The sequence below is a fragment of the Vanessa atalanta genome, chromosome 30, assembly GCF_905147765.1.
Source record: "Vanessa atalanta chromosome 30, ilVanAtal1.2, whole genome shotgun sequence".
In the NCBI taxonomy this organism is placed as follows: domain Eukaryota; kingdom Metazoa; phylum Arthropoda; class Insecta; order Lepidoptera; family Nymphalidae; genus Vanessa; species Vanessa atalanta.
The window spans coordinates 1,446,667-1,460,535 of record NC_061900.1 but is presented as its reverse complement, the minus strand read 5'-3'; the positions used below and the strand labels follow the sequence as shown (position 1 = coordinate 1,460,535).

Below are 13,869 nucleotides of genomic sequence, written 5' to 3'. Positions count from 1 at the left end.
CAGCTTCGTCTGAGAAAACCATCAACACCATTACTAAAGGTGAAATTGCTGCTTCCACGTCTCGAAAAATCTCTTCACCGAGAAAGAACGAAAATTCTTATTCTAAATAAAAGCTTTGACCAATCCGTACCTTGTTTTTATTTATTACCAAAAAACAATTATATAGTTACAATAATATGTTTATGACTATAGAAGGTATTGGTACAGATATAATTATATGTATGATACGTCACGTCACGTGTATATCCTTCTACGAGCCTATCTGCTCTAGCTACTACCACCGTTTGCACCGAATTATGTAAGTTATGACCACCACTGTATGAGGGTTAAAAATATAATTCTCCATTTGGCTCAGGTTAGGTAGCTTCATATCATTCTGCCACTACCGCCAAATGTTCCCTCATCTATCACGATTTCCTAATTTTATACAAAGGAATTTTAGAAACTAGTTATAGCAACACTGCACAAGTTAGCCAACTTAATAGCCAGATTTAAAATAACTGTGAACGGACTAAACATTAGCTGTCATTTCGTGAAGTAAAATAAAACTGCAGTCAAGTAAAAGCTCAGTTATATTTATAAATCCGCCGAATACGTTTATTCATATTTCTAATAAACAAATATTTTGATTAAAACATTTAAATAGTATAAAATTCATACTTTTTTATTAAGAAGTCGGTAAGTTTTTTCATGCACCGGTGATTTCATTAGGCAATTCTTTTAGAGGTATCAGTTTAGGCGCGTTTTGACTATCGCACGTGCAGTAACAATTCTTACTGTTTCTCGGACCTTCTGGCAGAATCAACAATTTCAAATTCATGTTCACTTGAAGAGCGCGCAATTTATCTGTGAAAAAAAAAAAAAAAACAAATTTGAAAATTGAATATTTTGGATTTTTGCAAGGTTTAAACTTTAAAGTGACAGCTCCAAGTGACATAACATCTTAGTTCCCAAGATTGGCAGTGAATTGTCTATGTAAGAGATGTTTACTATTTCTAACACTGCCAAAGTCTATGGGGGATAGTGTCAGCTAACCACCAATTGGGCGCAAGAGATACATCTCTCCCTCTCTCTCTCTCTTTCTCTGTTAAGACTTACTTGTATGTGAAAGAATAAATGACAATTGTAATGTCACCCTCAAATATCTAACCTCTGTTTGAAAAAGTCACGCTGTTTTGTGAGCCAGGAGCTAAAGGCTGTGGACCAGATCCCGATGGATTGGCCTCCTGTTCTTCTATAGATTGTGAGTTTGAGGACGTAGTTATGGTGTCAGTTCGAATAACAAAATGGTCAGGAGATTTTTCATCAGCAGGTACAGCTGGCTGCTCACTAGGCGATGGCTCGCCACCAGGAGCAGATTGATTATCACCAGTAATGGTAGCTGGTTGCTCACTAGGCAATGGCTTGTCCCCGGGAGCAGGTTGTTCATCACCCGTAATGGTAGCTGGTTGCTCACTAGGCGATGGCTTGTCCCCGGGAGCAGGTTGCTCATCACCCGTAATGGTAGCTGGTTGCTCACTAGACGATGGCTTGTCCCCGGGAGTAGATTTATCATCACCACTTATTGTAGCTGGTTGCTCACTAGGCGATGTCTTGTCCCCGGGAGCAGGTTGCTCATCACCAGTAATGGTAGCTGGTTGCTCACTAGGCGATGGCTTGGCCCCGGGAGTAGATTTATCATCACCACCTATTGAAGCTGGTTGTTCACTAGGTGATGGCTTGTTCCCCGGAGGAGGTTGATTATCACCAGTAGTGGTAGCCGGTTGCTCGCTACGCGATGGCTTGCCCTCGGGAGAAGATTTATCATCACCGGTAATGGTAGCTGGTTGCTCACTAGGCGATGGCTTGTCCACGGGAGTAGGCTGTTCACCACCAGTAATGGTAGTCGGTTGCTCACTAGGCGATGGCTTGTCCCCGGGAGTAGATTTATCATCACCGCTTATTGTAGCCGGTTGCTCACTAGGCGATGGCTTGTCTCCAGGAGTAGATTGATCATCACCATTAATGGTAGCTGGTTGCTCACTAGGCGATGGCTTGTCCCCGGGAGCAGGTTGATCATCACCATTAATGGTAGCTGGTTGTTCACTAGGCGATGGCTTGGCTCCGGGAGAAGATTGTTCATCACTAGTGATGGTAGCCGGTTGTTCACTAGGCGATGGCTTGTCCCCGGGAGCAGGTTGATCATCACCACTTATTGTAGCTGGTTGCTCACTAGGCGATGGCTTGTCTCCGGGAGTAGATTGATCATCACCAGTAATGGGAGCTAGTTGTTCACTAGGTAATGGCTTGTCCCCGGGAGCAGGTTGATCATCACCAGTAATGGTAGCTGGTTGTTCACTAGGCGATGGCTTGTTCCCGGGAGTAGGTTGATTATCACCAGTATTGGTAGCCGGTTGCTCGCTACGCGATGGCTTGCCCTCGGGAAAAGATTTATCATCACCGGTAATGGTAGCTGGTTGCTCACTAGGCGATGGCTTGTCCACGGGAGTAGGCTGTTCACCACCAGTAATGGTAGTCGGTTGCTCACTAGGCGACGGCTTGTCTCCAGGAGTAGATTGATCATCACCGTTAATGGTAGCTGGTTGCTCACTAGGCGATGGCTTGTCCCCGGGAGTAGATTGATCTTCACCAGTAATGGGAGCTGGTTGTTCAATAGGCGACGGCTTGTCCCCGGGAGCAGGTTGATCATCACCATTAATGGTAGCTGGTTGTTCACTAGGCGATGGCTTGGCTCCGGGAGTAGATTGATCTTCACCAGTAATGGGAGCTGGTTGTTCAATAGGCGATGCCTTGTCCCCGGGAGCAGGTTGAACATCACCACTTATTGTAGCTGGTTGTTCACTAGGCGATGGCTTGTCCCCGGGAGCAGGTTGATCATTACCAGTAATTGTAGCTGGTTGTTCACTAGGCGATTGCGTGCCAACGATTGTAGATGGAAAAACTGGCTGCTGGCCAGTATATAATTCTTCCCCAGTAACAACGGTATTAGTTGTTTGTTCATTAAAAACAGTTTGACTGCTTTCTTTTTTACTGAAAAAAGTGTTCTTATTCGTAACGACGGATTTCTGTACGTCTAGTTGTTTTTTCGGAAGTACCAATGGCTTGTCCACGGGAGTAGGTTGATCATCACCAGTAATGGGAGCTGGTTGTTCATTAGACGATGCCTTGTCCCCGGGAGCAGGTTGATCATCACCAGTAATGGTAGCTGGTTGTTCACTAGGCGATGGCTTGTTCCCGGGAGTAGGTTGATTATCACCAGTAGTGGTAGCCGGTTGCTCGCTACGCGATGGCTTGCCCTCGGGAGAAGATTTATCATCACCGGTAATGGTAGCTGGTTGCTCACTAGGCGATGGCTTGTCCACGGGAGTAGGCTGTTCACCACCAGTAATGGTAGTCGGTTGCTCACTAGGCGACGGCTTGTCTCCAGGAGTAGATTGATCATCACCGTTAATGGTAGCTGGTTGCTCACTAGGCGATGGCTTGTCCCCGGGAGCAGGTTGATCATCACCATTAATGGTAGCTGGTTGTTCACTAGGCGATGGCTTGGCTCCGGGAGTAGATTGATCTTCACCAGTAATGGGAGCTGGTTGTTCAATAGGCGATGCCTTGTCCCCGGGAGCAGGTTGAACATCACCACTTATTGTAGCTGGTTGTTCACTAGGCGATGGCTTGTCCCCGGGAGCTGGTTGATCATCACCAGTAATTGTAGCTGGTTGTTCACTAGGCGATTGCGTGCCAACGATTGTAGATGGAGAAACTGGCTGCTGGCCAGTATATAATTCTTCCCCAGTAACAACGGTATTAGTTGTTTGTTCATTAAAAACAGTTTGACTGCTTTCTTTTTTACTGAAAAAAGTGTTCTTATTCGTAACGACGGATTTCTGTACGTCTAGTTGTTTTTTCGGAAGTACCAATGGCTTGTCCCCAAGAGTAGGTTGATCATCACTAGTAATGGTAGCTGGTTGCTCACTAGGCGATGGCTTGTCCCCGGGAGTAGATTGATCATCACCAGTAATGGGTGCTGGTTGTTCACTAGGTAATGGCTTGTCCCCGGGAGCAGGTTGATCATCACCAGTAATGGTAGCTGGTTGTTCACTAGGCAATGGCTTGGCCCCGGGAGTAGATTGATCATCACCCGTAATGGGAGCTGGTTGTTCACTAGGCGATGGTTTGTCCCCGGGAGCAGGTTGATCATCACCAGTAATGGTAGCTGGTTGTTCACTAGGCAATGGCTTGGCCCCGGGAGTAGATTGATCATCACCCGTAATGGGAGCTGGTTGTTCACTAGGCGATGGTTTGTCCCCGGGAGCAGGTTGATCATCACCATTAATGGTAGCTGGTTGTTCACTAGGCGATGGCTTGGCTCCGGGAGTAGATTGATCTTCACCAGTAATGGGAGCTGGTTGTTCAATAGGCGATGCCTTGTCCCCGGGAGCAGGTTGAACATCACCACTTATTGTAGCTGGTTGTTCACTAGGCGATGGCTTGTCCCCGGGAGCTGGTTGATCATCACCAGTAATTGTAGCTGGTTGTTCACTAGGCGATTGCGTGCCAACGATTGTAGATGGAGAAACTGGCTGCTGGCCAGTATATAATTCTTCCCCAGTAACAACGGTATTAGTTGTTTGTTCATTAAAAACAGTTTGACTGCTTTCTTTTTTACTGAAAAAAGTGTTCTTATTCGTAACGACGGATTTCTGTACGTCTAGTTGTTTTTTCGGAAGTACCAATGGCTTGTCCCCAAGAGTAGGTTGATCATCACTAGTAATGGTAGCTGGTTGCTCACTAGGCGATGGCTTGTCCCCGGGAGTAGATTGATCATCACCAGTAATGGGTGCTGGTTGTTCACTAGGTAATGGCTTGTCCCCGGGAGCAGGTTGATCATCACCAGTAATGGTAGCTGGTTGTTCACTAGGCAATGGCTTGGCCCCGGGAGTAGATTGATCATCACCCGTAATGGGAGCTGGTTGTTCACTAGGCGATGGTTTGTCCCCGGGAGCAGGTTGATCATCACCAGTAATGGTAGCTGGTTGTTCACTAGGCAATGGCTTGGCCCCGGGAGTAGATTGATCATCACCCGTAATGGGAGCTGGTTGTTCACTAGGTAATGGCTTGTCCCCGGGAGCAGGTTGATCATCACCAGTAATGGTAGCTGGTTGTTCACTAGGCGATGGCTTGTCCCCGGGAGCAGGTTGATCATCACCAGTAATGGTAGCTGGTTGTTCACTAGGCGATGGCTTGTTCCCGGGAGCAGGTTGATCATCACCAGTAATGGTAGCTGGTTGTTCACTAGGCGATGGTTTGTCCCCGGGAGCAGGTTGATCATCACCAGTAATGGGAGCTGGTTGTTCACTAGGCGATGGCTTGGCCCCGGGAGTAGATTGATCATCACCAGTAATGGGAGTTGGCTGCTCATTAGGTGATGGTTGGTCAACGAGTGAAGTTGGAGAATCTGGTTGTTGTACAGGAGATTGATTATAACCAGAGATGGGAGCTGGTTGCTCGCTAGACGATTCTGTGCCAACGTTTGTAGATGGAGAAACTGGCTGCTGACCAGTATATAATTCTTCTCCAGTAGCAACGGTATTAGTTGTTTGTTTATTAAAAACAGTTTGACTGCTTTCTTTTATATTGAAAAAAGTATTCTCATTTGTAACAACTGATTTAAGTACGTCTAGTTGATTTTTCGGAAGAACCAATGGCTTCAACAAGGGTGTCACTACAGGAGCTGATGGCGTATTAGCTGTTTGCGGAACTTGTGATGTTGGCGTTACTATGCTGTGCTTCTGTCTCTTGCTTCTAACAAATTCTATTGCTTTGACCATATCTGAAAAATAAAATATTGCAATATTTAGTTTAATTTCATGATTCAAATTAGGAACATGTCGTTAGAGGTCTGTTAAAGGTTCCATAAAAGTAACAATTGAATAATTCATTAACGAAAGAATGTTAAAAATTAATATGTCATATTTTATCAAAAGTGTTTTGTCATGCTACACCAAAAATACCCTTTAGTATTTTACTCAAGATCACCTCAAAATATTATTTTCCCCATACAGACCCAATTATAATAATAAAAAAATTATGGCATGATTTATACAGGGTTATTGGTAATTCGACGTATTCCCATTAGGAGGTGATAGGGTTAACTATTTGCTATAATTTTAACCCCCATATGCGCGGAATATAAAGGTTAGGATGGAATCCTGCATTATGCACTGTAGAGAGTCGTGCGGCAAAGGTGTTTGTCGATATGGTTTGAAAGGTTCATCGATAAATTCTTATCTTCTCAGTAATTAACAACATGGACTAGGAGTCTTCCGACCTTAACTTGTCGTCTCTGAACACTACCAGTTTCCCGGATTTGCGTATTATAAACTGATACATCGGGTAGCCGGTGGTAAGGAAACCGACGCGAATAATCTTGCATTGGTTAGGTATGTAACCTATTTGCGAGACATTCAAAGAGCGAATTTAAGTTCTGAAATAAAAAAAATATTGATGTACTATCTTTTTCCGTCTCGCGTTTTTAAATTTGGACCGATAATTATTGTTTTAATATTGACGAATAACCAGTGTTTATTCTTTTTTATAAATCAGAAGAAAAAAATAGATTTTAATTGATACTTTTTATAAAATACATTTTTGAAGTTGCATTTTTGACTTATTTTGAAAAAATCTAAAAACCGTGATAACTCAAAAGTGGTTCACTTTTGCATATGGGGGTTAAAATTATCGCAAATAGTTACCGCTATTATCTCCTAACGGGAATACGTCGAATTACTAATAACCAACAATATTTAGTGAAAATACACTAATAATCAACAATATTTAGTGAAAATAATGTCCATAAAAATGTGACTCTGTCGCTTGTATGGATCTGGCTTAAACTTCAGTCGCAAAATCTAACCCTGCGTGGGTTCTAGTAAGGCTTGTATCAAAGCTTGGTGAAATTAAGAGTTATCACCTTGCAAATTTGTTGACGGCAAAGACCTTACGAAGGCCTGTGGCGTTATAAAAGCCGAAGGCTTAGTGGATACAACGATTGAATCTGAATTTTCATGTGTTTAATCATGTGCCTGATGAAGAAAAACATTGCAAGGAAACCTGCATGTGTCGAGTTTCAAGGAACATCTACACGCGTTTCCACCATACAGCCTTGAAGCTCTTAACCTTCTCAAAGAAAATATAAAAATAACTTAGAATAGAGTACATAGATCATGCCAAAAATCTTAAGAAAACATAAAGTTTGAAACATCATAAAACTTATGATATCAAATTATCGCTGAACCTTAACTTCATTCATTTAAGATCTATTATTAAGTGCAGATTGTATTTACCACTTTCTTCGGTAGCCACTCGTAATTTACCAATGGCTTTAATCGGATCTGGAAAAAAAAAACTTATGAAACACCATTCAATAAAATTGCCAAAGAAAAATCAAAATATTTCTGACATTATCGTTTGTGTCTAAGGTCTTAACTCTTACAATAAACTATTTACCGTAGACAAATGTTCTGGACAGTTTATTTCAACTAGAATTGACAATTTTGAACGTTTTCAGTTTATTTTTTGAAACGAAGTTCTTTTACGCGGCTTCCAGTACAGTGAACTGACAGTAAACGTCACGTTAGGAAAAGTCATTATTGTTGTTAATTTATTTCCGTCTGTCTGTTATTGAATACATAATATAATTCGAAAGCAACTTCGTTCCAGCCTGCAGTTTTTTTTTATGGTATCGGGAGGTGGACGAACAAATTGGCCACCTGATGGTAAGTGGTCACCAACGCCCATAGACAATGGCGTTGTAAGAAATATTAACCATTCCTTACATCACCAATGCGCCACTAACCTTGGGAACTAACTTGTTACGTCCCTTGTGCCTGTGGTTATACGGGCTCACTCACCCTTCAAACCGGAACACAACAATACTGAGTACTGCTGTTTGGCGTTAGAATATCTGATGAGTGTGTGGTACCTACCCAGACGGGCTAAATATTTTTTTATCGCTATATATTTACGGTTACGGATACGGAGTTCCAAAACATCCTTGCTCTAAACAAATTATTTAATCTAATTGTCATGATTTTCTATGTACGTTAAAATAATTAACGATTAACAGTCAAATGACTCACCTTCCTCGTCAGTGAATCGAACGATTATTGTTATCGAATCTTCCAACACTGAAACAGATAAAAACGCATGAGTATTGTAAATAAATTTACTATTAATACATATGTATATACATAAAATTGTTAATACCGTTGGATTATCTATCTCGGGAGATCGTAAACTCAAACGGTCAATAGTTTACAATCTCGCGAGATACATTTTAGTACCGAAAATAAGTTCTACTTCTTCGGTGTAATTTAAAATAGTTTTTTTATTAATAGCCTTAAATTAACATTAATACACTTTTCTCAATATTGACTAGCGACCGGCCCCGGCTTCGCACGGGTGCAATACTGATACTAAATATACTACAGAATGTCTTACAACGGTCACAGTTTTTCAGACATTAGACAATACAAACCGCAATTACCCTGCATTTTAAATCTGTAATATCTTCGGAAATATTTATTTAAATTACACGCTGTAAAAGGACATATTGATCTATATTAAATGCACAATGTATTTAAGGTACTTAATTGGATAAGTACGAATGCTGTATTATTGTTCGCTTAAAATCGCTTCGAAAATAAGCCATTATTTCTCGTAAACAGTAAAGGACAAAAAATGATTGTTGTGGGCTATCCCTAAGAGATAGACATATACCATCGCGGACTTTTGAAGACCTTTTTAAGGTGTACAATACTGTAGTACATTATTTTTATCTATCTCGTAGGGTTCATCCAAAGTTTGTATACGGCATCACTTCAGAAACCTCTAAAACTATCAGTGTTACTCTACAATTTTGTGCATGTATTATACATATAAACCTTCCTCTTGAATCAATCTATTAAAAAAACCGCATCAAAATCTGCAGTGTACTTTTAAAGATCTAAGCATACATAGGGACAGACGTCGTTGGGCGTCTTTGTTTTATACTATGAAACGATAAATATTATTTGTACCATATAAGTTTTCCAGTGAAAATTTGTTTCAAACGTACAAACAAACAAATTTAATCTAATTACAATGGATAATAATTTAAAATGTCATTATACTTACAAAACTTGGGGCTCAAAGTCGTGAAGGTTTCAAGGAATTTGATGAAGTCTGAAATAATTGAGAACAATTAATACGATCATAACAATTATTTTTTTTAACGTCATACACATTACTCTGATCCCAATATAAGTAGCTAAAGCACTTGTGTTATGGAAAATCAGAAGTAACGACGGTACCACAAACTCCCAGACCCAAGACAACATAGAAAACTAATGAACTTTTTCTACATCGACTCGGCCGGGAATCGGACCTGTGACTTTGGAGTGGCGTACCGTAAAATGATGAAAACTTTTTTAAATGAAATTTGTAATGTCAATAGTATAAATTAGTTCGGTTACAATTGGAGTTTCTCGATAACTGTTAGGGATAATACCCGGTAGTATTGGTACTGTGAAACTTCTAAATAAAACCACCGAGTATGAACTGCTGGTCAGATAGTGTAATTGATCGAACTTTATGAAATTACAAAAATTGTATTGTACTTTAGAAAAAACATTTCGATAGCGCGATGTAAAATACATCTAACGCCATCTATTGACGAAATGATAAACTAAATGATCATTTGGCATAATGTCATTTGATCTTGAACAATAACAATATTCTTTAATTTTGTTTACGTTATTCGTTTGATTTGATTTGATTTGTACCGGTTTGTATCGCTTGCAACTATTTTCCGCTCTCCAAAATTAATTCTTTGTTAAATCGTAACAATTTAGTAATTTAGTAAATCTCTTTATTATTCGACTGGAGCTCTTCAAAATGAGACCATAGCCGATTTTTTATGTGCAGCCATCGTCCCATAGTCACTGGGACAAAAATCGTCTTACGCTCTTAATATACTGCTGTGTCCAAAAAATAAGGTGACATTTGAATTTAAATTTCGGTGACATTGCGAACGTCGAAGGCTTTGGATATTTGTTTTTAGGTTGGTAGTACTAATAACATTATAGGCAAACGTTTCAAACAAACGTTACATTGGACACGTCACAATCAAATTCGACCTTGGACTTTGTCTTTTAATATGAAATCTCTTTAATTTCGAATATTATGTTGAAACTGACTTACCCATTCGCACGGTTTTATAAATTATGTCGATCCATTCAAAGAAACCTGTAAAACAAGAGTATAATATGTTATCTATATATACTTAATATATAAAAGCGAAATATCACGCACTGGTTAATCACGAAAAATCCGAAACTGTAACACCAAATTGGCAGTTAGGTTCCTTATAGGGTGTAGACATCCGCTAAGAACGTATTTAACGAAACTCCATCCCTAGGGGGATAAAACGGGGCTTGGAAGATTGTGTTTTAGAAATTTCGCGCGGATAGAGCAGATTTAGGTTTATAGACATTTATTCTCAAAAAGACATAAGTCGCTTGTAAGAGAATACATATACTCATAAGTAATATTAAAATAACCGCTTTTTACTAAATACATATGTATGTATACACGGTACATATTACCGAAGTAACATTTTTTATAATTTTTGTCGATCTGTCTGTCTGTTTGTTCCGGCTAATATCTGGAACGGCTGGACCGATTTTGACGGGACTTTCACTAGCTGATGATAGATGATAGATAATATTATGGATTATCATGTATAAAATTTCAGTATAATTCGCTTTTAAGGGTTGGTTGTCAGGTGTTAGACATAAAAAGTAATCTATGTCCTTGGAGTTCAAGTATACTCCATACCGAATTCATGATTCGGTTCTATGGTTTGGCTGTGAACGGGCGACAGACTGACAAACAGAGTTACTTCCTCATATATAACATTTTAGTATATCGGAAGAGGAAACCTACATGTTTTACATTAGTAAATTTCCCACTGCTGGGCTAAGGCCTCCTCCCCCTTCAAGGAGAAGGATATTCCATGCTCGAATGTGAGTTGGTGGAATACACGTGTTGCAGAATTTCGTTTCATGCAGGTTTCCTCACGCTGTTTTCCTTTATCGCCGAGCACGAGATGAATTTTAAACACAAATTAAGCACATGAAAATTCAGTGGTGCTTGCCTGGGTTTGAAACCGAAATCATCGGTTAAGATGCACGCGTTCTAACCACTGGGCCATCTCGGCTTAATTAACCTACATGTATTTAATATTAATTAACATGTGTAACCCCCAACCCAGCTGAAGCAACGTGGTGGAATAAGCTCCATACCTAGCACTCACTGGTGAAGTTCAATAAAATGTCAGAAAGAGATTAAGAATCTTCTCTCAATAAGAATAACCCAATAAATACTCGTAATAATGATATAGACCTTAAAATTATCTTCTAGAATAATTGTTCAAATCTTACCTTTAACATCCAGTAATTCCCGGATCTCCACGACAGCCAGACTTATGTTCGCCGTGTTTGTAATACGACGTAATGTTTGGAAGAAATATATCATATCGACGGTCGTGTATGTTTTAATTGTTTCCATTAGAACGAAGATGTCTACAACAAAAATAAATTACATCAAAGCTACCTAAGAAGGAATTACTGCAGGCGTGGTTTCGTGAAAAGGGGACGGAAGCGTGTAACAGGAAAAACGCGCGTTATTTGTTTTGACCAATGAGCGTTGCTGGAGTAAGTTTGTAGCGTAGTGAGAAATCTACCATCATTGAGAACTAAGGCGTTATGTCCCTTGTGCCTGTAGTTATTCTTAGTCAGATATCAGGCCGAAATACAATAATACATTGCTGTTTGACGGTAGAGTATGAGCGGGGTATTACTAAATGAGTGGGATACTACCAGTGGCGTAGCTAGGTGAGGTCTTTAACTTTTATTGATATATTCCCTCAAAATTATAGATAGAAAAAAAACTTGTGAGCAGGGTCGAGGTTTTCTAGATTTAGGAGCTGGTGAATTGGCTGACCCGCTCTTTTCATTGCATATGTTAGAGAGCCCTCTGAGCTCTGGGGCCTTGGTGCACTGTTCCACCTCTTCCTACGAAAGCTACGCCACTAGACTGGCTTGTAAAGAGCCCAATATTGTTTTATTCGTAATATAATATGTTTTGCGTAACGAATTATGAAAAAGAAACAAGTCCACATTTAATACGACTACCAAATAACTTACCATTTTTCTTCGTGATCGCAACGATGCTGTTCCAAGCTAGACGAAGAGCTGGAAACATAATAAAAAAATACATAAACGAGAACAGTGAAGTTACGATTGTCACGACAATAGTCTTTATTTAAAGCGGATTAAACCGCAAAGTGCAGCTTTTAATATGTTCCGGTAATCTTTTAATCTTGTGGTATAAGTTTTATGTATATTGGTTTAGTAGATTTTTTAGGTTAAGCATTACAAAACATACTCTGATTTACTAGTATAGATAACAATTAATTCCTTGGTATGGATTTGAGTGAAAATTACAAAACTTAAAATATTTTCAATTGAATAACTCACATTTAGTTCCGGTACAAATCAATAATTTCCTCAGGAAATCCAATACGTCATTACTTCTAGATTCTATTTGGATTTGTTCTATAACTTCCAAAGCTGTCACTGAAATAAAAATCATGTGTGTAAGAAATCCGGCTCGAAGGACCAAAATTTATATCAACGATAAAAACAACACGACAGATAAAAATAAGTACCCATAGTATGCCTAACTTAACTTACACTGTCTGAAGGTGAGCCCGGTGATCACAGCACTACAATCGCTCAAATTGGAAGTCTGGGTTATGTCCAACAAGCTTGCGAATATTATTAGAGGATCCCGTTTCTTGAATATTCTATTAACGGTTTGAAGAAGTTTAATTATATCTGAAAATAAAGCAATTGAAATTATAATAGTAAATAAAATAAATATAATATAATATCGGACAACATCACAAACATTACTCTGATCCCAATGTAAGTAGCTAAAGCACTTGTGTTATGGAAAATCAGAAGTAACGACGGCACCACAAACACGCAGACCCAAGACAACATAGAAAACTAATGATTTTTTTCAGCATCGAGGCGTACCCATGAGAACCAATGCACGTCCTACAAACCCAATCGCTTTTTATCATTCCGACTTGGCGTTTGTATCCTGGCTTATATAGCCTTATATATAGACCAACGAGGCAATCAAAATTGAACTCACTGTCATGATGGTACAAGCGTTGAATTTCCGTCTGAACGTGTTCCAGATCGGACTTTCCGAATAGTTGATAAAACTTCTCAACGATCACCTTTAAGCCTGAAAATGAGAATTGGTCACAATTGATAAACGCACTATAGAATGTCTGTCGAACATTCCAGAAAGATTTTGAGATATATAAATGAATAATACTAATGATAATAATGTAATAGATACAGCTCCTTCTATTGGTCAGTTATTAAAGGCTTTTTTAAATAAAGAATGGCAAAATGGCGACTGTAGAATTCGTATCGAATAGTTCTCATATGTTTTTGGTGATAATTTTAATATTTTATGTATGTTATATCTTTATATAAATTAAACGACATAAAAACTCTCCTTAATTGAACTTTTCAATTTATATATTATTGAATAAATAGAAAAACCACTCACTAACTCTCGCTGATTCTTGAAGCAGTTCTTCCAACGCATATTTTAAATCTGTTAAAAAAAAAACATTATATTTGATTATAAAGATACAAATATTTTAACTTTGCCGGTTTGTCGTTGCCAGATTCCCATCGCAGTATAAAATATACAAATTATATTAAATATATGACATTTAGTAAGTTT

The 13,869-nt window shown here is 39.2% G+C and overlaps 1 protein-coding gene across 1 annotated transcript in view; it reads right to left on the bottom strand.

Moving 5' to 3' along the window:
- Positions 1 to 563: 563 nt before the first annotated feature.
- LOC125075384 (mucin-2-like) overlaps positions 564 to 13,869 on the bottom strand; it is a 32,094-nt gene continuing 18,788 nt past the window's right edge. Inside the window, exons 15-34 of the mRNA XM_047687126.1 lie at positions 13,690 to 13,737; positions 13,261 to 13,356; positions 12,792 to 12,935; positions 12,576 to 12,674; positions 12,243 to 12,290; positions 11,478 to 11,618; positions 10,237 to 10,281; positions 9,172 to 9,219; positions 8,136 to 8,183; positions 7,341 to 7,388; positions 4,732 to 5,827; positions 4,422 to 4,545; positions 3,916 to 4,358; positions 3,606 to 3,729; positions 3,165 to 3,542; positions 2,790 to 2,852; positions 2,417 to 2,726; positions 1,748 to 2,227; positions 1,151 to 1,684; positions 564 to 846 (exon numbers count right to left, since the gene is read on the bottom strand). Of these exons, the coding sequence (XP_047543082.1) occupies positions 689 to 846; positions 1,151 to 1,684; positions 1,748 to 2,227; positions 2,417 to 2,726; positions 2,790 to 2,852; positions 3,165 to 3,542; positions 3,606 to 3,729; positions 3,916 to 4,358; positions 4,422 to 4,545; positions 4,732 to 5,827; positions 7,341 to 7,388; positions 8,136 to 8,183; positions 9,172 to 9,219; positions 10,237 to 10,281; positions 11,478 to 11,618; positions 12,243 to 12,290; positions 12,576 to 12,674; positions 12,792 to 12,935; positions 13,261 to 13,356; positions 13,690 to 13,737 (4,475 nt within the window). The 3' untranslated portion in view covers positions 564 to 688. The remainder of the gene's footprint in view (positions 847 to 1,150; positions 1,685 to 1,747; positions 2,228 to 2,416; positions 2,727 to 2,789; positions 2,853 to 3,164; positions 3,543 to 3,605; positions 3,730 to 3,915; positions 4,359 to 4,421; positions 4,546 to 4,731; positions 5,828 to 7,340; positions 7,389 to 8,135; positions 8,184 to 9,171; positions 9,220 to 10,236; positions 10,282 to 11,477; positions 11,619 to 12,242; positions 12,291 to 12,575; positions 12,675 to 12,791; positions 12,936 to 13,260; positions 13,357 to 13,689; positions 13,738 to 13,869) is intronic.